Here is a 24,517-nt window from a genome sequence, read left to right on the forward strand (position 1 = left end):
GTTCTATAGCCACTGTCTCCTAAGTAGTTGGCCCTCAACTATTTAAGCAGTGAAACACCATAGCACTTAACAGTAAATCATTGAAGAAATAGCATTTTTACTGTTTTATATATATATATATATATTTTTTTTTTTTTTTTTTTTGCAGTGAGGTGGTACCAGGGATTGAACTCAGAGCCACTCAGCACATCCCCAGCCCTATTTTGTATTTTATTTAGAGACAGGGTCTCATTGAGTTGCTTTGCACCTCGCTCTTGCTGAAGTTGCCTTTGAACTCTCCATCCTCCTGTCTCAGCTGCTGGGATTATAGGTGCCACCACACCGGGCTGTTTACTATATATTTACTGTTTTGTTTTTTGTAGCTTTGGCATTTTTTTTTTTAATTCTAACATTAGCAACAATGTCAATTTTCTCACTCTTCTCCTTTAATATTCAAATACTCAGAAGCTGTACTGACATATATGTTGCCACAGAAGCCCTCAAATTCGCTCATTTGAGAAACAGTCATGACAATGGGCACTGGTATTTCTAAAGTCTTAGGAGGTAATAGGATGAAGACAGTTCATCTTGGTTTATTACTTTTCAGAATATTATCCGTATGGGTATAAATGCACATAATACACTTGGTTCTTAATTCTGTAAGTTAATGAGAAATCAAAGTCACCTTGGCTCCTAGCTCTCTCTTGAGGATCATGGCACTATCAGGAAGGGAATAACTGTTACACAGGATAAACCAGCTCTGCTGCCAAGCTGCAAGTAACACAACACTCTCCTACTTATGCCCCAGGATGGCTGTGGGAAATGAGTCAGTCAGATATGGGCTCACTGCAAATTACTAAAAATAAAGATAAAAGTATGAGGAGTCCTGCCATAGGAGTAATCAAGAAACTTCACAAATCCTATCTGGGTTTAAATACAGAGATGGAAATGAGCCCTGCTAAGTGGCCCTGGGCTGGGGGGGGTGGGGGGGGTGTCTGTAATTACTAAGGGAACCAAAGACTGAGGGCCAGCTCTGGCTTATGTACCAATGTGAGCTATCTGCTTAAATATTTTTCACTAAAATCCAAATTCATACTTCATTTAATCAACAATGGAAAAAGCAGGACACAGGATCTTCTAATTTTATTAGCAACTACCAAGCTATGAAATACAAATCAATAACATTAAAGAAAGTTGCTTGAAACAGGTTATGTACAGCTGTGCTACACAGAAGCAAAAATCCTATCTTTAATCTCAAAGCCAACCCTGTGTGGAAGGATGACCTTAGGGGACAAAGGAGCACATAAGTTACAATAAACAAGTCTGATCCACCCAGAAAAGCACTGAAATATAGTCATATGGGCACTAAAAATTTGAGATCAGTTTTTAAAGATTCCCTTAATCATAAAGTTTTCAAATGAAAACAGGTTCCCCTCTTCTCCTGTAGGCCTTCCAGCTCACTACCCAAGAGACTTGAGTACTTCTATTAAGGCAGCTGGAAGCCCACCCTAGGCTTGAACAGCAACTTCTGCCCAATACGTGACCTGTCCTCCCTCTGCTATTAACATGCTATGGGGAAAAACAAAACTGTACAGTGCTGTTCTCTGGTAAAAAGGAGGAAACAGCACTCAAAATAAAGCAAAAGGCCACAGAGGGCTCCCTGAGAATCCAGTAGAACTAAGAGAGGCCTTCAACTTTTTTGAAATCCACTTTGCAACTGGATCCAGGTGGAACAGTGCCCTGCAGCAAGGAGTAGTGTACATGCCAAGGAGAGAGCCCAGCTCCCAAGAACCATTACCATGGCTTCCTGAGCCACTTTCTCTCTCTCCTACTTATATGAGAGTGAGAAAACAAACAGTGGCTTTGATTCTCAGCACAATCCCTCTGTATAGAGGGAAGTGTTTCCAAGTCTGGAACCACAACAGATAGCTGAGACACTTCATGAGGAGCTCCCCTCCACAGTCCAGCCATCTCCAGTGGCTCTCCTCACAATGCTTCATCTTCTCATTCTTCTGGGGAAGGACTGTGGGGGAAAACCTGGGATCCCTCTGTCAGGAAACAGGCACAACTGCCAGGAGCCAGTGTGCTGGCCTCAGTCTCCAGTTGTTAGTGTCTTAGTCTCAATAGAGAACTGGAAAGCAACAGAATTTGGTAGAGCAGGAAGAGAGCCCCAAGGAAGAGTGTCACGCTCAGTGATGGTTAATAGATGAAACGGAATTTCATGGAGATTCTTTGTTACAAGGAGAAACTGCTCAGTCTCAACTTCCAGAACGTGGAGGTTGCCTGATTTAAGAGACCTATGTCTTCTTTTTTAGTTCTTCAAATCTCCGGGAAAGATCATCAAAGTCAATGTCTTCAGAAGCTGAGTTGCTGGCACCAGCAGATGAAGTTGGCAGTGTGTCTGGCACAGATGGTAACTCTGGCAGTACAAAGTTGTCATAGTTATCCATAGGTCTAGAAGGGGGCTTTGCAGAGGCTTCCTGCTTGGGTCCAGGTCCTAATTAAATTAAGGTAAGGAATACAATGTTACAAACACAAAAGCAATAGTTCAGATTCCCTTTAACAGAGGAAAAATAAGATCAAAACACAGAAGAAAACATTAGTTTAAAAAAACTAACATTTAATTCTAAAAGTCAATAAAAATCCTCATAATTAACATTTACATTTTCTAATTATAGTTGAATTCTACCTGTTTTACTTTCCTTTAGTGAGAAAAACATTTAAGGCAAGTCAAAATTTGGTACATGAGGCCAGGTCCATTGATCATTCATCTAATAGACTCCCTTTTCACAAAGCTCAGCTGCTATGACAAGCCCAAGGACTAGTATTAGTAGTATTGAACCAACTTCTGCTTTTGTAAGAACTGAAGATTTAGGAAGAAAAAATTTTTATAAGTAATGTTAACACCCATATTATTTCATATAAGAGTGTATTCTGTATTTCTTTTTTTTTTTAATATTTATTTTTTAGGTGTAGATGGACATGACACAATGCCTTTATTTTTATGTGGTGCTGAGGATCGAACCTGGGTCCCGCCCAGTGCTAGGCAAGCGCTCTAACGCTGAACCATAATCCCAACCCATGTATTCTGTATTTCTATTCTTCCACCTATATATTATATTAAAATCACCCCCTTATCTGCCTACTGTATGACTGTATTTATATCTTAAGTTGTAGAACAGGCAAAACATATCATAGAACCTCAGGAGCATGATTTTCTTTGGGAGGATGGATGGAGTTAATTGGAAAGGAACGTAAGGACTTACAAGAGGAGTGATGGAAACACTTTCTACTTTAATTGGGGTGGTGGATGGTACACACAAAAACATCAGACAACAAAGTCTATGTTTTCTAGTATAAGTTATACCTCAATATAATAAACATCTCTAAAACTATTTCAGGTTTCTGGTGACTTCTGCCCTTTTCTCTGCCCCCACATGTGGGATTGAACACATGCTAGGCAAGCTCTCTAACACAGAGCCCTTCATTTTCAGACAGGTCTTGCTAAATTACAGGCATGTGCCACCTCACCCAACTATAAATTTTTTTGAGTACATAGTTAAAAAAACATGCCTGCTTAGTGAAAATTCCAGAGCTATACCTTGTGACTTGTGCCTGTTTTGCCCTCTCTAATGTCTCTTCAATATCACACTTAAAAAAAAAAAAAAAAATACATCCAAGAACTGGATGGAAACTGAAGTAATAATAAAGAGTATACAACCAGAGATATGAAAAATTGTGTTCTATATGTGTAATAAGAATTTTAATGCATTCCGCTATCACATATAAATTTTAAAAATAACATAATAAAGAATTTGAGGTTAAATGAAAACTAGAAGACAAAAAAATTAGAATAAGTGGAAAGAATAATGATACCATAGACAGAAATAGGAAATAGGAGATTCTTTGGGACTGGGAAAAATCTTCATGCCAACAGTCTCTGAGGGAGGAAGAATGTACAAACAGCAGTGGGGTTAACACTGAGCCTTTGAAGATTCTGATTCATACTCACCAATTATCTGTGCAGAAGAAACATTCTTATCAGCATTAATGTCATCAACCTGCAACACAAAGACTGTTACCACAGGCAGAGGAGCTACAGAACCCTGAAGAAAGTACCAATACTGGTTCCAGCCCGAGTTTTCCAAAAGCTCAGCTGCTTACCAAAAGCAACAGAACCTGCTCCCAAGAAATTGCCCCTCTACTTTACACTTTTCCAATCAGGTAGACACCATGCTGAACTCTGAATTCCCAAGACAAAAAATTCCCATGACCTCTTTTTTCACTTTCTAGCACTAAATCCCCAAATATACCGACAAGAACAAAATCCTCAAATAATGATGATCTTCTACCTCATTCTTAGAAATAACTGTAATCCATGCTTCAACACATGCAAGACTGAAGCATGAGAAAAACTAAGACCCAAGGTAGAACATGCCAGCTAGAGATAAAAACCAATGGAAAGAACGTGCAAGCTCAGGAACACAGAGCGCTTCTAGATGAATAATTCACATAGCAAATGCCATTCCAATTTGTCTTCTCAGTGAAGTATCAGACAGACACAAGTCTCAAATGGTATGTACTAAGAAAATGAAACTAATTCTGAAGCAAAGCTGTTACAACCTGCAGTTCTAGGCATCATAACCACATTAGCTATTTATTCAAGTTTTAACTATGAAACTAAAATGTGAAATCAATGCTATTGTCTGAAATTTATTAACTGGACACCTCTAATTTAAAAAAACATCCTAGTCTGGCTGGGATTGTGGCTCAGTGGTGAGTGCTTGCCTGGCATGTGAGGCACTGGATTTGATCCTCAGCACCACATAAAAAATAAACAAACAAACAAATCAATAAATAAAAGTAAAAAAAAAAAAAAATTCTAGTCACCAGGTACATGCCTGTAATCCCAGTGGCTTAGGAGGCTGAAGCAGGAGGATCGTGGGTTCAAAGCCAGCTTCAGCAATTTAGTGAGGCCCTAACAACTCAGTGAGACCCTGTCTCCAAATAAAATACAAAAAAGGGATAGGGATATGGCTCAATAGCTAATCACCTCTGGGTTCAATCCCTGGTACCCGCTACCCCTGGCAAAAAAATCCTGGTTGTTATTTCTTTACACGAATGCGGAGAACAAAGTCCTTGGTGTTAGATTATTATAATACTAATCTAACACCAAGACTACAACAGCTTGATATGATTCTCTGACTAGGGCACTACACTTCCTAAGAGAACTGTAGCTCCTTCCCGATTTCTGGCTCCCACCAACAAAGCATTCCCACCAATAATGCCACCACCACTGCTCCCCATCTCCAAGATAGTTTTAAAGCAACATGAATTCCAAAGCAGGAGCAATGCCAATATAGGAGAGTTGATCAAAACTTTGCCTTCCCTGTGGTCATTACTTTGTTCTCTCCATGCGATTCACTCTCCTGTTGCTTATAAAAGAGGCTCAGGCACTTACAGATTCATATGATGGGGGAGTTGCTGGTATCTGAGGTGGATGAATATTGGGAAAGGCCTGATAAGTCCCCACTGGCAAGCCATTGAAATCCGACTGCAAGAGGAGAAAGGCACATCAGAGACAATGCCCTCAATTTTGGTAATTTTTGTGGTTTGTGTATGAGAAGGACAGAATACATATACATGTATGTATGTGTATACATATACATGTGTATATGGATGCACTCAAATTGAATGGAAATATATAAGATCCCCTCCCTGAGAGAATGCTCAAAAAGACCACATGTGGTCAGAAAGATTCCAGCTTGCCAGGCATGGTGGCACACACCTGTAATCCCAGCAGCCTGGGAGGCTGAGGCAGAAGAATCACAAGTTCAAAGCCAGCCTCAGCAAAAGCAAGGCGCTAAGCAACTCAGTGAGATCCTATCTCTAAATAAAATATAAAATAGGGCTGGAGATGTGGCTCAGTGGTCCAGTGCCCCTGAGTTCAATCCCCGATACCCCCGTTCCTGCAAAAACAGAAAGATTCAAGCTTTTTGCTATTCTTCAAATAACTAAATCAAATGTTTCAATGTCTGTCTACAAGGGAAAATTATAATTAGACTTCACTATTAATTACCTAATATCTTGTCTACAACTGGAGGTTTTCTGCCTGGTAATAGTTGTTATTCATTTTTGGAAAAAGCACAACTGCAACTGGTCCCAAAGATACTCAATAAGCCAACATGAAAAACATTTTTAAGCACTACATCTCTAGATTTTTTCACTTTGTTACCTATAGCCAAACCAAGACTTTCTCAGAATCCCAATATTGTTTCCACATTGAGACCATTAAGCCTATACCAAATGTTCTAAGTGCTAAATGCTACTGACAACCAACAATTCTTGAGTGTATTTATAGATCTCACTTGTCATAAAGTTTATATCCACACTTTACAAGCATACTCACTGGTCCCTTAGGCAGTGGATATGAGAAGGGAGTATTTGGAGATGGCATGGGCATAGGCATAGGCATAGGCATTGGCACTGTTCCATCAGTTCCACCAACAGGTGCGGTGAACCCACCACCACCACCTCCTCTTCCAGGGCCACCTTTCTTCACATCATCTGTGAATCCAACATCAATGAGATCTGTTTCTACTCCAGGAGGAGCTTCTGCCTAAGAAAAAGAAACCCATATTATTTCCAAGGGTAGTTTTACCAGCTAACTAACATGTAGATCAGCATGAAGGAAGCTTACTGCAGGGTGCTCTTGGGGTCAAAGCACCTATATGAGAAACAAAGGTCTTAGCCAACTCCCAGGGGAGCTCTGAAGCTGAGAGGAACCTGCAAAGGTATGTCCATGAATGGAGGAATAAGCCCCTGGACTGATCAGTTATTGCATACAGGCTGCCCCCAGGAAAGACTCTGGATAAGACTACTCTTTCCAGGGGAGGGCCATCTCTAAAGGGACACCTGGCGTGAGAGCTACCACTCATCAATACTCTTGAAAGGTGGGGAAATAAAGACTTCTATTGTATGTGGGAAGATGGAGATGGCCACCAAAGGTGGCAATCTAAATGATTATTTTCAATGAAAAATAATGTATTTTAAGTGAAAAAAACCAAAAAGAGACATTTTGCCAACAGATTGGTGTGGGGGAACTGGGTCACATTATCAGTGTGGAGGGAACACAGTGCCTACACCTACCTACAGACCTGAGCCCACCACTGAGGTTGGCCCAGCTGAATGATTATTTGCATGTTTACCTTCCTACACTATAAGCCTTTCAGGACAAAGAACTTGTTTTTATACATCTTTGTATTCTCAGCTTTCTGTGTACTATCTGACACATGATGGGCACAATAAATGAACTATTCAGGTCTTGGGTATTTCTTGCTGTCTCCAGGAGGAGTTCTCAATTCCTTCAAGTTCACTAAAAAGCCATTTTACATTTGTATCAAAGTTCCTACCTTTTCAAAGAGCTTTCAATGTCAATCATCTAATCTGATCCTTAAGTATCTTGGGAGCTATGCAGGCACGCTATTAGGCCAAATGGCATCTAACAAAACAAAGGCTCAAACTCACACCAACTTAAGTTAATGCAAAGAACACACACACACACACACACACACACACACACACACACACATATATTTTTCCCCCCAAAGTCATATCTACAGACTCATTTTCACTGCAGTCTGGGATAAACTTACCATGACCACAGAGTCAGGTTCATAGGGTACATTGTAATTCTTGGCAATTTCAATAAGGTATCTCTCCACCAGGATTTTGGGTGGGGCTTCCACACTCAGTTTGTGCATTAGCTGTAAGTAGAAGACCCAGGGTTAAGAAGCATCTATATCAAACCAGCCTAATCCTAATCTGTCACACTTAATTTCTCTCATTTTGTGGGTAATATTGAAAAAGAACCAATAAGTGATTTTTCCCCCCAGAATCACCAGAATCACTACAGGACCCATGTCTTTCAATTTTTTGTTTATACACTAACCAAACACTGAAAAGTCTAACACTACTGCCTTCCACATTTCAACTCCTCCACCCTTCTCCCCATCTCGCTCCCTAACTTCACAACTTACAAGAGGCACAAGAATTGGGAAGAGTAGGGCAGATCAGCAACAACAGAGAGCATCATAATCAGGTGCTGGGCAGGAGGTCTATAGGTGTAGGCACTGTGTTCCCTCAACACTGCCAGCCATATAGGCTTACTTCTCATACTCAGTATAAAATGTGCAGCCTCTACTAACTCAGCCATGCCGTGAAACTACAAGAGTTACTACAGGCAATAAGATAACTTGTTCCCACCACATACACACTGTTTCACATTTACCAAATATGTTCATTACCCTGTCATTCACAGTTCCAATCTGGTTGGTCCTACATAACTTGCCATATTCCTTGCTATATTTGGCACAGAGCTGATCAGCAACCTACAGAGAAAAAAGATGATTATCTATAAACTACTTCAAGCTTCCCTCTATCAACAGTAAACATGCTTTTAAACAAGATTTCAAAAAAAACTGAGGTCTGTAATGGCTTAATGAGTACACACAAATTAGTTTATCCATCCATCCAATGAACAGCAACCAAGTGCTAATACTATTATGATATGCACTATAAATACAGTGACGAACAAAGACAGATACTGTTCATACTTTTTATAGTCTTACAGTTAATAAAATAATTACACAAAGGTACAGCTGCAGCTGTGGAAGCGCTACTGAGGGAAAGTACACTATGCTATCACCACCTTCTAACAGGAGATTCAGATTCAATCAGAAAAGTCAGGTGAAGCTGCACAAAGACAGGATGTTTTACCAAGATTTAAAACCCAAAGAAGGGAAGAAAGAGTATTTTAGGAAATGAAAAAAGCATGTGCAGAAGAATTCTCCTATTGATAAAACATGGCTAATTCTGAAATAAAGCCAGTGAGCTTTTCCTGCTAAGCCCAAGTACAAGTAAGGTAAGAAATGAAGTGAGAGGGTTGGGGTTGTGGCTCAGTAGCAGAGCGCTTGCCCAGCATATGTGAGGCACTGGGTTCTATTCTCAGCACCACATATAAAAAAATACAATGAAAAGGTCCATTGACAACTAAAATATATATGTATATACAAAAAAAGAAAAAAGAAAAGAAATCAAGTGAGAAAGATGGGATTGTCTGGAATGCAGAGTCATACAAGTCAAAATTATGCAGTTTTGGGCTGAGGTTGTAGCTCAGTGGCAGAGCACTTGCCTAGCACATATGAGGCACTGAGTTTGATCCTCAGCACAACATAAAAATAAAAATAAGTACAATGAAGCTATTTTTTAAAATGCAGTTTTGTTTCTATCACAGACACAACAGAAAGCTACTGGGAAGCTTTAAAGCTCTCATGCAGCTTTTAAACAAACACTTAGGTTGTTCAGATTGAATGGTGAATTGACTTAAAAAAAGTTTATGTAAAAAACATGCCAGACATGGTGGTGCATACTGTAACACCAGCTACTCTAGAGGCAGAAGCAAGATCCTTAAATTCAAGGTCAGCATGGGCAACTTTCCAAAAAGAAAAGTAGGGCAGTGGGAGATGGGGGCAAGCATGTAGTAAAGGGTTCAATCCTCATTACAGAAAAAATAAATATCCTCCAGCCAGGGACAGTGGGCACACCTGTAATCCAAGGAATTTGAGAGGCTGAGGCAAAGAGATTGAAAGTCTGAGGCCAGCCTCAGCATTTAGCAGAACCTGTCTCAAAATAAAATTAAAGGAAACAATAAAGGGCTGGGGATGTAGGTCAGAGGTAGAATGCTCCTGGGTTCAATCCCCAGTACCACCAGTCCCCCCTCAAAAAAGCCTTAACTAAAAAGAGTAAATTTAAAAATATAATCAATATCCTTAGTCCAGGCATGGTGACACACATCTTTTGTCTAGCAACTCAAGAAACTAAAGCAGGCCGGGCACGGTGACGCATGCCTGTAATCCCAGCGGCTAGGGAGGCTGAGGCACTAAGCAACTCAGTGAGACCCTGTCTCTAAATACAAAATAAGGCTGGGGAATGCGGTTCAGTGGTGTCCCTGAGTTTGATCTTCAGTACCAAAAAAAAAAAAAAAAAAAAGAAGAAGAATCTAAAGGAGGAGGATCACAATATGAGGCCTGTCTCTATAACTTAGACCCTGTCTCAAAAAATAAAAAAGGGATAGGGGTGATAGAGGGCCCCTGGGTTCAATCCCCAGTACTAACTGGGGGGGAGGGGTACAGAAAATATGTATTTTTAAATTCATCTTTAAAGAGTTAGAAGACATTGTAGCCATGAAAAAAAACAAAGAAGAGTACAAAAATATTCAGAGAATTAAAAATAAAATAAAAATATATAGAAAAATAAAACATAGAAGACAGAGTGATCTTAACATATAGGTTGGGTGATAAGATTGAGATAATATCCTAGGAAATAAAACAAAAAGGCAAAAGTGCAGAGAAACAGAAAACAACTCAATTAAATTTGTACCTAGCAATGAGTACTTTTCCACATTTTGATAACAATTTTTTGGTTAATATCTGTCTCTTCCACTAGACTCTAAGCTACAAGAGTATAGCTGGTGGGCTGGGAACATAGCTCAGTGGTAGAGTCCTTGCCAAGCATAAGACAGAGACCCTGGGTTTAATCCCCAGCAACACATAAACACATGCGCACACGCACACGTATGACTATTGTCATATTTTGTTCACCACATTATTCCCAGTGCTCATCTAGCTCATAATATCTGTGAACTTATGTCAATTTTATTTTAACTTTACTGGTTTACAGGCATATAAGAACTTTTCTGGAGGTTGGGGGTGTAGTTCAGTGATAAAGCATTGGCATGCCTCAAGCCCTGGGTTCAATCCCCAGCACAAAAAAAGAAAACACACACAAACTTTGTTCTATTTGTATAAGATTAAATGACATTATAACAAAAATAAGACGAAACTGGAAGTATATAGAATTTTGCTCCTAAAAAAATTACTCAAAGGGCTGGGGTTGTGGCTCAGCAGTAGAGTGCTCGCCTAGCACGTATGAGACGCTGGGTTCAATCCTCAGCACCACATAAAGATAAATAAATAAAATAAAGATATTATGTCCAACTACAACTAAAATATATATTTAAAAAATTACTCAAATTTACAAGACAATGTTCTACCCTATGACATAGGCCTGAAAAAGAGGACAAATTTACAAAGCCTGTTTCAAAAGCAGCAAGGGTGAAAAAAAAAAAGCCTGGTCAAATAAGCAAGAGTGCCTTAAGTGACTTCTGTTAACCAACCTTTCTCTCTCCCTTTTTTGCAATACTGGGGATTAAACCCAGGACCTTGCACATTACGAGGCATGTATTCTACCATTGATATACACCCCCGGCTCTTCTTTCTCTTTTTTCAAAAATTTAAGACAGGGTCTTGCTAAGTTGCCCAGGCTGGCCTCAAACTTGCAATTCTCCTGCCTCAGACCCCTGAGTAGCTGGGATTACTGACATGCTAACCAAAATTTCTAACAATATGAAAAACTACAGAAAACACAAACTGGTTGTACTCACAATTTTCAACTCAGCCACTTCTGACTGGAGTCGAGGAGCAGCCCAGATCAGTGTAGACACAGATTCGGCCAGACCAGAATCTAGCTCCCTAATCAAGAACAAAATTAATATGACTTAGTGTTTTTTAAGAGCAACAAAATCTTAGCCTTTATATGATATATCTGTTAAGTCTCCAAGGCTATTTCATGAATCTCATTGAATTATCATAATAACAACTTGATTTCTGGCCATTTCATTACTTGTTTTACTTTTGGGGAAACTCTTAAACAATGTCACAAAGTCAGGAAATGGCTGAGCCAAAACTCAAACCTCTCAGTTTCAGAATCTTTATTTTACAAATTACCTAAATTGAAATCACACTTCAAATGAATGATAGGATAGGAAAAAGATCCTTGGATAAATAAAATAGCCCACAAGCACTAGCCCATTCAATGTACATGTAGAAAGAGATCATTATTACTTCATTCTTAAATTCTAGAGTTGATTTAGTTTTTGAATGGAAGAATCTTACTTCATAGACTGGATGAGGCCAAACCGAGCCAGCAGCAGGTCACAGTACAGCTCCAGGATCTCCATGGCCTCTACGAGGTAGTCTTCCCGAATAATGTGCTCCACACGAATACGAGCTCTTTCATCTTTCCCAGCAGCCAGATAGTCAGCAATCTCCTTCCTTGCTTTCTGGGCCAGTTCCGCTAAGGCACAAATCCCACTGCAGTCACACAACAGTAGTGCACTGGGAACTGGTCTGTAAGCAGACTTTTACCCCAACAGAGAGAACTGGGTGTTTCTACTACATCCTAGTTCACACTCCCTTAGCAAATCTAATCCTACCTCATCTACTCCTACCTTAACTCCTCTTGAATTTGCAACTGTGTACATAAGAACACAGCACAGCCTGACATTTCCAACTTCAGGAGTCATGTTACCCATTCCATTCCCAGAGAGTACAGCTGTCCCTCAGTATCCTAGGGGAACTGATTTCAAGATACCACATGGATACCAAAATCCAAGGATGCTCAAGTTCATTATATAAAATGGTATAATATTTGCATATAACCAACCTATACACATTCTCCTATACATTTTAAATTATCTGTAGATTATTTACAATCCCTAATACAATGTAAATGCTATGTTAATAGTGGCTATAATATATTGTTTAGGGAATAATGACAGGAAAAAAGGTCTATACATGTTTGATACAGATATAATTTTTTCCTCTGAAAAATTCAGATCTGTACTTGGTTGAATCCAAATGTAGGATCCACAGCAATGGAAACCATGAACATGAAGGGTCAACTGTACATCCCTCCCCTGCAACAAAGTGATTCAGTCTAACTAGTCACAAAAGGCAGAGATAAAGCTAAAGCTTAAAAGATGAGACACCTGAGATTTCACAGTACTGGCCTGAAAGATCCAGTATGAGGGTGCTGACACCTGGAGATGTATTTTGGGAAAGTAAAATAAGGTAATCATTCACTACTTACTTTTTTTTTTCTCCAATAGTTTAAGACGATTTATGACTAATCTCAAATTGACTCGTAAACGCTCAGCTTTAAATCCAGAGCCCAGCATGCTGTACTGTTCCTCCTGTAAAAAGAAGCATAGCAGTGACTATTTTGAGTCAAAATTAGTTCTGGAACTAACACTACTGAAGGAGAATATCTGACACACTAAACTAGAGAGTTTCTTTTTCCTTTTGGTTTTACAGATTAAACCCAGGGTTTCACATGTGCCAAGCATATGCTCTACCACTGAACTACATCTTGAGCCCCCAGGGTGTTTTTCTAATACAGGAAATGACATAATCTAAATGATATTTTTTACACATTACTTTGGCTGTTATATAGAAAACTGATTAAAAGAGGATAATATTGAGCACAGGGGTATCATGAAAAGGCTAATACGATAGTCCAGCAAGAGATAATATAGCTTAGAACCAAGCAGTTAGCAGTTGTAGTAACAGAAGCAATTGGATTTGAAATCTATTTTAAGGGCAGAGCCGAAAAAACCAGGTGACAGATATTAAAAATGAGTATAAAGCAGGAAGGCCCCCCCCAGCTTCTCCCCAAAATACTAGCACCTAGGGGTGGTGATCATCAAAGATCATCAAAGTTAGACCCAAATTCAAAGACATTCTCTTCCTAATTCCTCAAATCCTATTAAATCTCAGCCTTTAGGGGAAAGCTGTGCCCAACACTAACACATAGTTATACAAAGGGGGTGAAAAAAATGTGTACTTTGATATTCCACAATAGGGCTGGAGATAGAGCACAGTTGGTAGAGTGCTTGCCTCACATGCACAAGGCCCTGGATTCAATCCCCAGCACCACAAAAAAATAAACAAACAAATAAATAAAAGAAATTCCACAACAGAAGACTATTTACCAAGAATTTCATTAAATAGCAGAGTTAGAGTCAATAAAACCATCCCCCCATTGCTCCAAGATGTGAGGTAGACCACTGTGTACTAACTACTGGGCATTCCATTTCAGGATGACACAATTTTCTATTTTTCTTACTTTTAATTCTAGATTCAAACTTCAAAACATGTAAACTCCAAACAAAAGCTAGGTCTAACAAAGTAGCTAAAGAATAGACAAGTCAAGAGATCAAATATAAGAATGCTAGGAATAGTATCTATTTGTGCAAAAACCACTAATAAAAGACAGAAGCATTTCTCTTTGTGAAACTGTCTCCAGAAGCCTTTACACTACATTTAATGATTATCTCAAGTCCCAATTTAAAAGGGGGCTTGTATGTTACAAAGTATCTCTAACCCATTATGCTGAATTATGTTCAATCCATTCAGCAAATATTTACTGATTATAATCAGATTCTGGCTAGGTGCTGAAGAAAAAAAGTAAAAATAAGGTATAGTCCCTGCCTTCAAAAAGAACTGGTATTCTATTGGGGGGAGGAGCTAAGAAAATCCAGCAATTACAATGCTATTTCATATGGACTATTAATTCTAAAGTTTCTCAAAAGACCTGAATCAAATTTTTTTTAATGGTGCTGGGGAATGAACCCAGGGCCTTGTGCATGCAAGATAAGCACTCTACCAACTGCGCTATATCCCCAGCCCTCTAAAATTTCTCAGTTGGGAGCAATTTTGTGCCCTAAAGGACATCCAGTAATGAATGGAGACATTTTGGTTTGTCACAACTGAATTCTTTCTTGCTACTGACAACTAGCAGGTAGATGCCTGGGATGCTATTAAACAAATTACAATGAAGAGGACTGTGTCTCTACAACACAAAAGTTACCTGCCCAAAATGTCAACAGTACCTATTCTAGAAAAATGACCTAACCATGCTTAGGTTATGAAAAGCTTTCCAGGAGAAGGCAAAGTGGAAACTGAGTCCTGAAAGACAAACAAGACATCTGTAAACAGAGTGTGAATATCCCAAGTGCAGGAAATAATGGTCATCAAATCTCAGGTACCAGAGAAGGAAGAACTTTCTGAGAGCTATAAATTCAATATAACTGAAGCATGGGATAACTATGTTTATGCCGTAAAATACCTCTCCCAATTATAACTTCAATTATAATGTCAAGCACTGTAGCAGTTTCTGGTGCTAGCTAAAGCCAACCAGTCTCCTGTCAAGGCATTAATAACCAGAGATAGGGTTGGGGTTGTGACTCAGTGGTAGAGCACTTGCCTAGCATGTGTGAGGCACATAAAAAATAAACAAATAAAATAAAGGTATTGTGTCCATCTATAATTAATAAAAAGAGTTTTAAAAAATAAGTAACCAGAGACAGGTAAGAGAAAAAGAGTAACTACTCACAGGCACCTGCCCAAGATCACCCAGTAACTAGTGGCAAAGTTAAGAATAAGACTAAGTACACTTGACACCAACCCCCCAAGTAAACCACCTTTATCATACACTATTATATCATTCGGGGACTAATATTTTTTTGAGGGAAACTGAATTAACTCAGGGGTGCTTTACCACTGAAGCACATCCCTAGTCTTTTTTTTTTTTTTTTCTTTTGAGACAGGTCTCGATAAGTTACTGAGGTTGGCTTTAAACTTATAATCTTCCTACCCAATCCCCAGTTGTTGTGATTACAGTGGCGCAGGGTTACAACGCACATTTTTAACCCCCTTCAACAATTATTTATTTAATGCCTATTATACTTTAACAGGCACTAGATACACTGGAAAGGAAAAAAGGCAGGGATACTGCCCTCAATAGTGTATACTCACAAAAATTACACATTGGTTAACTAAAATAATAACTGTAGTCAATGCCATAAAGAAATGGTGTTCTGGAGTTTAGGGCCTCACTAAATTGTTGAGACCAGCTCAACTCCTGCCTCAGCCTCCCGAGTTGCTAGGAGCTGCTGGGATTACAGGCATTCACCACCACACACTGCTCTATAAGGCAAATCTGTCAGCAAAACATGGGATGTGTTCTTGGCTATTGTGTCTCTCTCTGCAAGAGAAGCAAGATATGTGGTATAGTAAAAGTATAGCTAAGTTTATTAGACGACAGAAGAGACTGTACCATCTAGAAGAGATCCTAACAACTCCCTTGTTTCCCAGTTTTTATTGGGATTAAGGGGCAGTTTCCAGAGGGTTCTACCCAAGTACCACTTCCTAACTCTTGATTGATGGTCAGATTTTAATGGATTTCAAATTCCCATGTTTAAGTGAAACCCACAGGGGTGAAGATTTATAATGAAAATAGAATCAAATAATATGCCAAAGACTCTAAAAGCACACTTGATCATCTTGGCCCACACCAGCCAATTTTATCTGGAACCTGATTTCACAGACCTCGAGGCCACTGAGCTCTCCAGTCTCTGATCAGGGCAAACTATCTTTCTCTTACCAAAGGAGGAATCTTGGGCAAATACGTCTCATCTCTATGAACAGTATACTGTTATGGGACTATGATTCCCACCCCCCCACCCCCCTCCCCGGTACTAGGGATAGAACCCAGGAGTGCTTCTATATCCTTGGCTATTATCTTAAGTCAGAGCAGAGCCTGGATGATTTTGTGTAAGTTGTTTCTTTAAAAACATGTTGAATTCTGCAAACAATAAGAAAATATGTGAAATTCTAAACAAAACAAAACAAAAAAATCCCACACATGTTGAAGCTGGGCACGGTGGCACAACGCCTGTGATTCTAGCAGCTCAGGAGGTTGAGGCAGGAGAATCAGGAGTTCAAAGCCAGTCTCAGCAAAAGCGAGGCGCTAAGCAATTCAGGAAGATCCTGTCTCTAATAAAAGATAAAAAAGGAGCTGGGGATGTGGCTCAGTAGTTAAGCATCTCGGGGTTCAATCCTCAGTACCAACAAACAAAAAAACATGTTGAGTTAGCATACAAGCTGTCTGTAGAATTGTTTTTTGGTACTGGGCATTGAACCTAGGGTTGCTTTACCACTGAGATACACCCTCATTTCCCCTACCTTTTTATTTTGAGACAGTGATTTTGCTTAATTGCCCAGTTTAGTATGAAATGAAAGAATATGAAAAGAAACATAAAATTTGTGTGATGTACAACAGTAAGGTTAATATTAAATTGGAAAAGAAAGACCTCATATTAGCAATATAAGCATCTACCTTAAGGAACCAGGAAATGAGCAAAACTAACCAACCACAAGCAGAAGGAAAGACAAAAAGTGAAACTGAAAAGGGAAAAACAAGAAAAGAAAAAAAAGAAATAAAATGCTGATTTAATATAATACACAAAGGAAAAACAATTGGAAATGAAAGGGGAACATCAGTACAGATCGTACAGATATTAAAATGTGATATTATAAAGCTGTGAATTTAACAAGGATACAAAATGGACAAATCCCTTAGAAACTCTTATTGAAATCAACACCAAGAAACAGAAAATATAACTACTGTAACTGTGACAAAAATTGAATCTAAAATTAAAAACCATTCCAAAAGAAAATTCTGGGCCCAGAAAATCCTGGCTTTCCTGGTGAATTCTATGTAATATCTAAGAAAAATCAGCATCAATATTACATGAACTTCCTACCTCACAGCAACAGTATGAGAATTAAATGAAAATTTCTTAAAAGAACTTTTGCATATGCCAGGTGTGGTGGCACATGCCTGTAATCCCAACAACTCCAGAGGTGGAGGATCCCAAATTCGAGGCCAGCCCCAGCAATTCATCAGGGTCGTAAGCAATTTAGCAAGACCTTATCTCAAAATAAAAAGGGCTAAGGAAGTCACTCAGTGGTTAAGCACCCCTAGGTTCAAACCTAATAAAATAACAATTTAGCATATATTCACAATAAGCACTACACCAATAAATTCCAGCCAACAGAATCATATTTTTTAAAAAAGGGCTGGGGATATAACTCAGTTGGTAGAGTGCCTACCTACAAGGCCCTGGGTTCAATCACTAGCAACACACACACACACACACACACACACACACAAAGACAATGAAACACTTTGGGACTGGGGCTGGGGCTGAGCAGTAGTGCACTTGCCTGGCATGTGTGTGAGACACTGGGTTCAATTCTAAGCATTGCATATAAAGGTCTATCAACAACTAAAAGTAAAACTTAAAAAAAAAAAAGGCTTAGCTCTTCATCTAAAGATTAAATGATAAGTGACTTTGTGTTTTAGGTTAAAATAAAATATGCTAAAGTTATATCCTTTAGCACCTTTTTTTTTTTTTTTTTTTTTTTTTTTTTTGCAGTACTAGGGACTGAACCCAGGGCCTTCAGCATACTGGGCAAGAACTCTACCACTGTGTTACAACCCCATGCATTTTTAATTTTTATTTTGAGACAGGGTCTCATTAAATTGCTCAGGCTGGTCTCTCAAAAAAGCTGGGTTTACAGGTGTGGCCAGCCTTTAACATTTTTAATTTATTTTTTAGCTGTAGTTGGACACAATATCTTTGTTTTATTCATTTTTACATGGTGCTAAGGATCGAACCCAAGGCCTCAGTCATGCTAGGCAAGCACTTTACTGCTGAGCCATAACCCCAGCCCCAACCTTTAACATTTTTGATTAATCTATTTTAGTCTCACTGGAAGACTTCAACTACTTCTTCGGTGCCAGTGTCACTCCCACACTGCCTAGCACAGTGTTCTTGCACAAAGCTATTACTCATTTATAATGTTAGTATGTTAATTACTTGAAAATTTAAATTTAACATCCTCTTTTAATTCTACTAATTTATATTATCTAATTTGCTTATTTTAGATTTAAGGAAAGAAAAGAATTTGCTAAACTATTTTGGTAAGTATCGCAGATTTTCAACTCCTTTTTTTTGAGAGAGAGAGAGATTTTTTTTTAATATTTATTTTTCAGTTTTTTTAATGTGGTGCTGAGGATCGAACCCAGAGCCCCGTGCATGCCAAGCAAGCGCATTACCACTTGAGCCACATCCCCAGCCCATCAACTCCTTTTTAATAGATCCCTATTCTACAAAGAATCTAATAACTAAAAACGACGATACTAAGCCACAAAAGAAATAACTAAGGATATATTCTAAATTATTATCAGTATATGAAATAAATCATTAGACTTAAAACTAGTTTAATACAAGACTGACAAGTCTAGTTCAGATTCTGAATTATGTTTCCAAAACTAACATAAACTTTGTATCTTGTATGAAAATATTAATTTAGGGATAATAACCTAAAAGTTAATAAAATATTCAGGTAAACAGTATTTACATGTGTGTATATAAACCCACAAATATAGAAGCAAATATCTGTTCATGTGAATACATTACACACATACCACATACTAATATTGTCCAATATGTTACCAAAAGCTTGGTCCTTATCCCTGATACCAATTCAATATTGAGGACACAGTTTTGACAAAAAGGAAAAAAAAATTTATTGCTTTGTTAGCAAAGACGCTGCACAGGGGACTCCTGTCCCAGAGGCTGTTATTTTGCCCATCAAGGGGAGCAAGAGGTGATTCCAAGGCTGTATTCCACATGTTCTCGGTTGGAGTTGTGATTCACTTGTTAGCTTAGAAGATAATCATTTTGAGATCTTCTGGCACCATCCCCACAGTCTGAATTACTTCATTCCTGTAGTGGAAGTGTGCTCAAGGACAGATAATTCTGCCTAGGATGGGGAAGGTAATTCTGTTTCCCCTGAGATTAGGAAAGGGGAGAAATTAGGAAGGAGCAGGAAGAGAGGAAGAGAAAGAAACATATCCATTTTTAAAAATAAGTCACAGTGGCAGAGCAGCAAGGGCTATATTCAGAACATAAAGTGTACCACTGTTACAGATACCCAATTAAAAATTTTTTTCGGGGCGGGGATGTGGCTCAAGTGGTAGCGCGCTCGCCTGGCATGCGTGCAGCCCGGGTTTGATTCTCAGCACCACGTACAAACAAAGATGTTGTGTCCGCCGATAACTAAAAAATAAATATCAAAAAGTTCTCTCTCTCTCTCTCTCCTCTCTCACTCTCTCTTTGGAAAAAAAAAAAATTTAAAAAAAAAAATTTTTTTTCTATGTCTTGTCCCACCCACTAGAGTAGTTAGGATCACAGGCACTCACCACCATGTCCAGTTTATTTAAAATTCTTTTGAGATTCAAAAGTTATTTTAAGATCACTTTGGCCTCAGTATCTTCACTGTTATGCATTCACTGACCTTTTTATTTGGGTTTTGTTCCAGGGATTGAACCCAGGGGCATTTAACCACTGAGCCACATCCCCAGCCCTTTTTATTGAGTGGTAGTCTATAGGTACTGACTGCTAGACCCCTTCAAAATGATACATTTAAATGAGAGCTGATCCCAGCTTCAAGAAATTCATAATCTAATGATATAAAACAACGATGAGAAAAGTAAACAACTATAGATAAACCTAAAAAAGTATTATGAGGAGCTGGGGTTGTGGTTCAGTGATAGAGAACTTGCCTAGCACATGTGAGGCGCTGGGTTCTGTCCTTAGCACCACATATAAATAAATAAAGGTATTGTGTCCAACTTAAAAAAAAAATTAAAAAAAAAAAGTATATGATCTCGAGATTGCATTCCCATTTCTCAGTTTTTATCTTACTTCTGTATTGAAATATAATCCCCAGATCATTTTTTAAAGCATTTTACCAATAATTTTTATTTGTTCTTTTTAGATATATATGATGGCAGAGTGTATTCTGACACATTATAGACACATGGAGTATAACTTATTCTAATCAGACTCCCATTTTTGCAGTTGTACGTGATGTGGAGTTTCACTGGTCATATATTCACATATGAACATAGGAAAGTTATATCTGATTCATTCCACTGTATTTCTTATTCCCACCCCTCTTCCCTTCCCTTCATTCCCCTTAGTCCAAACCAATGAACTTCTATTCTTCCCTTCCCCCTCCTTATTGTATGTCAGCATCCACATACCAGAGAGAACATCTGGCCTTTAGTTTTGGGGGATTGGCTCATTTCACTTAGTATGACAGCTTCCAGTTCCATTAATTTACCAGCACACGCCATAATTTCATTCTTCTTTATGGCTGAGTAATATTCCATTGAGTATATATACCATGTTTTCATGGTTTCACAGCTTAGCTATTGTGAATTGAGCTGCTATAAGCTCTGATGTGGCCGAGTCACTATAGTATACTGACTTAAGTCCTTTGCGTATATAGCGAGGAGGGGATAACTGGTTATCATTTTTTTATTTTGAAACAAGGTCTCACCAAATTGCTTAATTAATCAATCTCTCCATTCTGAATAAGGGGAAGTATAAAACCATCCATGGATTGAGTTCTTTGAATCTGATGATTTTTAAAGAGGAAAGGAGAGAATGTTATAGTTCAGAACTACTGGCCAAAATAGTGGAACTGCCCAGAGAAGAGATTTTGAAAGCTCTATTAAAAATAGCTAAAAATAAGCTGGGCACTGTGGTGCATGCCTGTAATTCTCAGGGGCTCAGCTGAGGCAGGAGGATCATAAGTTCAAAACCAGCCTCAGTAACTTAGTGAGTCCCTGTCTCTAAATAAAATACAAAAGGGCTGGGGATGTGGTTCAGTGGCTGAGTGCCCCTAAGTTCAATCCCCAGTACCAAACAACAACAACAAAAAAGCTAAAAATAGCATGATAAACAAAAGGGCCATGTTTAGTGTCCCAGCCAGTAATCCTAACTACTTGAGAGGCTGAGTCAGAAGGATTCCAAGTTCAAAGCCAGACTTGGCAACTAAGCATGACCCTGTCTCAAAATAAAAAAGGGCTGAGGATGTATTATTGAGCATTTATGCTCAATGATAAAGCACCACTGGGTTCAATAGCTAATGCTACAGGGGCTGGGGATGTGGCTCAAGTGGTAGCGCGCTCGCCTGGCATGCGTGCGGCCTGGGTTCGATTCTCAGCACCACGTACAAACAAAGATGTTGTGTCCGCCGATAACTAAAAAATAAATATCAAAAAATTCTCTCTCTCTCTCTCACTCTCTCTTTAAAAAAAAAAAAAATAACTAATGCCACAAAAACAAGCAAACTAACAAACATTTGAGACCAGCTTTAGGGTTTGCAGTGCCAAGAGTATGAAAGGGTTAAGAAGACAGCAGTCTCAGAAGTGACTAAGAGAGCTATTTCGCATATACACAAAAACTTCTGTATTTGAAATGTATCATTTTATTTATTCTGAACACTTTTCTTATAAACTATGTGATGTTAACAGACTTAGGGTTGACCACTGTATTGCAGTTAACGAAGATAGGACACAATGGCACAAACATACACAATCTGCTCTAGAATGCATTTTCAAGATAATATAATTCAATTTCCTTAAAAAGCATTTCATGAGGGGCTGGGATTGTAACTCAGAGGTAGAGCACTAGCCTAGCACGGGCGGGACCTGGTTTGAATCCTCAGCACCACATAAAAATAAAGGCATTGTGTTGTGTCCATCTACAACTTAAAAATAAATATATATTTAAAAAAAAAAAAAAAAAAGGATTTCATGAGGCTAAGATTGTGGCTCAGCAATAGAGCACTCGCCTAGCATGTATGAAGCCCTGGGTTCAATCCTCTGCACATAAAAATGAATAAATAAAATAAAGGTATTGTGTCCAATAACAACTAAAAAAATAACAAATAATAATAATAAAGCATTTCATGTTCAGCTTGCCAGGAATTTTACTGTATTTTCACACTACAAACTGTAATTAAATCTTTACTGACCAAACGAATCAAGATTGAAATGTCAATAAAATAAAGCAACTACAACACCTTCAACAGCATATGTAATTCCCAAGTAATTCAGATACCATCAAAGTTTTCTGGCAGCAATCATTAATACTGGAATGCACATACTTTACAAAATCTTGCTTCTCAATAAAATATAAACACACTGTAGAAAATTCATTGGGTATACTTTTACCAAAAATATTTCTTAAGGCATACTTTTACAAAGTCGTACTCATGAACTATGAGCACTAACAAATCCTTTTTATCACTTACAATCAGAGGTTACAGAAACTATTTTAATGGCTGCCTAATACCCCACTGCATGACAACTTTCTTACAAATTCTCCAACCTTTCCACATTTATATCGTATCAATAATGCTGAAATAAGCATTCATATGCATTTCACTTTTCCTGTATTTGAAATGAATTAGACTATACCTTGTTTTCTAGTTTTACTTTTAAATCAGAATAGGCTACATGTTACGTAGAACTTGATTGTAATTATTGTAAAAGAATGAGAGCTTAAGTAGACTAGAGGGGCTGAGGGCATGTTTTACTTAGCTTTTTCACTGATGTGACTAAAAGATCTGACAAGAAAAATTTTAAGGAGGAAATGTTTATTTGGGGTGGGGGTGGGCTCACGGATTCAGAGGTCTGGTCCACAGACAGCTGACTCCCTTGCTCTGGGCTGCAAATGAGGCAGAACATAATGGTGGAAGGGTGTGGAGGAGGAAAGCAGCTCACAACATGAAAACCAGGAAGCAGAGAGACTCTCATTCAACAGAGACAAAATAAATACCCCAAAGGCACCCCCCCATGAACCCCCTCTAGCTACACCCCACCAGCCTTCAGTTACTACCAATTAAACCTGTCAGGGGATTAATTCACTGACTGGGCTAAGGCTCTCATAACCCAATCATTTCTCCTCTAAACCTTGCATTGTCTCACACATAAGCTTTTGGGGGACACCTCACAAACAAACCATAACAGGGGTACAGCTAAGTGGTAGAGGGACTGCTTACCTAGCATGTTCGAGGCCCTGGGTTCTACTCCCCAGCACAGCACACCCCCCAAAAAATTTTTTTAAAAAGGCAAACTAGTCTAGAGTTGAGGATTCTCAATCTTTCAGAAGCCACAGGCCCCAAACCCGACTTGAAAGTTTACGAGCACAGAGAGGGAAAGTGGCCGTCTTCTGCGATTATTCTACTGTCCTAATTATTAAACTGACACTATGATCGCGATCGTCGTTCAAGATTTTGTTGGCGAGTTTCAGGGAATCACCCCAGCAACCCGGAAGAGGAGAGCCTGGCACAAAGAGCAGAAGGGCAAGCACAGGGCCGCAGGCTCTTCACAAGGGCTCTCACCAGAGAGGTCTGCGAAACCGGGCAGCGAGAGAAAAGGTAATTCTCTCCGGCTAAAAAGGGCGCCCTGAGCGAGTCTCCGAAGGTCGCCAAAAAGCCCAGACCGCGGCGTTGCCGCCCCAGAGACGAGATGCCTCGGGGCAGGGAAGACGAAGGAAAAGTTTGGCGGCTCTGGCGTCCAGGGCCGGCGGTCTCCTATCAGCTGGCAGCCCTGCGGTGCTCCCACCCCGGCCGGGGCCCGCCTCCTGAGCCGCGGCCCCTCGCCCGACCTCCGGCCTGACCCCCGCCTCCAAGACCCTTCCCTTTCTCCTCTGCCATCCCGTGGCCGTCCCGAACCGAAGGCCTAACAGCTGGTTGGGACTATTAAGTTCAAGGCGTTCAGCCCAAAAGACAAAGACCCCCTAACGCTGAGGATGTTACACTCACCTGGCCGAATCCAGGCGTGAAAACCGTAGAGACCGACTTCGCAAATGTCGCTCAGCATCCAAAATGGCGGCTCCCTCGGCCTCAGCACAGCAAGCTCGGGCGGA

The 24,517-nt window shown here is 39.3% G+C and overlaps 1 protein-coding gene across 3 annotated transcripts; it reads right to left on the reverse strand.

Annotated features, from left to right (window-relative positions):
* Nucleotides 1-1,106: 1,106 nt before the first annotated feature.
* Ist1 (IST1 factor associated with ESCRT-III) lies at nt 1,107-24,517 on the reverse strand. Of its 3 annotated transcripts, XM_076838808.2 has the most exons (10): nt 24,414-24,517; nt 12,970-13,072; nt 11,994-12,174; nt 11,483-11,570; nt 8,286-8,369; nt 7,635-7,745; nt 6,389-6,598; nt 5,441-5,533; nt 3,992-4,040; nt 1,107-2,476 (listed from the first exon to the last, which is right to left on the reverse strand). In XM_076838808.2, exons 2-10 carry the CDS (start codon nt 13,055-13,057, stop codon nt 2,277-2,279), a joined length of 1,104 nt encoding a protein of 367 aa, XP_076694923.1. In that variant the 5' UTR covers nt 13,058-13,072; nt 24,414-24,517; the 3' UTR covers nt 1,107-2,276. The 3 variants fall into 3 exon arrangements, with proteins under 3 accessions (XP_076694923.1, XP_076694924.1, XP_076694925.1); XM_076838809.2 differs by lacking the exon at nt 5,441-5,533; XM_076838810.2 differs by lacking the exon at nt 24,414-24,517 and having other exon boundaries at nt 11,994-12,191; nt 12,970-13,042.

The sequence above is a fragment of the Callospermophilus lateralis genome, chromosome 18, assembly GCF_048772815.1.
Source record: "Callospermophilus lateralis isolate mCalLat2 chromosome 18, mCalLat2.hap1, whole genome shotgun sequence".
Taxonomy (NCBI): Eukaryota; Metazoa; Chordata; class Mammalia; order Rodentia; family Sciuridae; genus Callospermophilus; species Callospermophilus lateralis.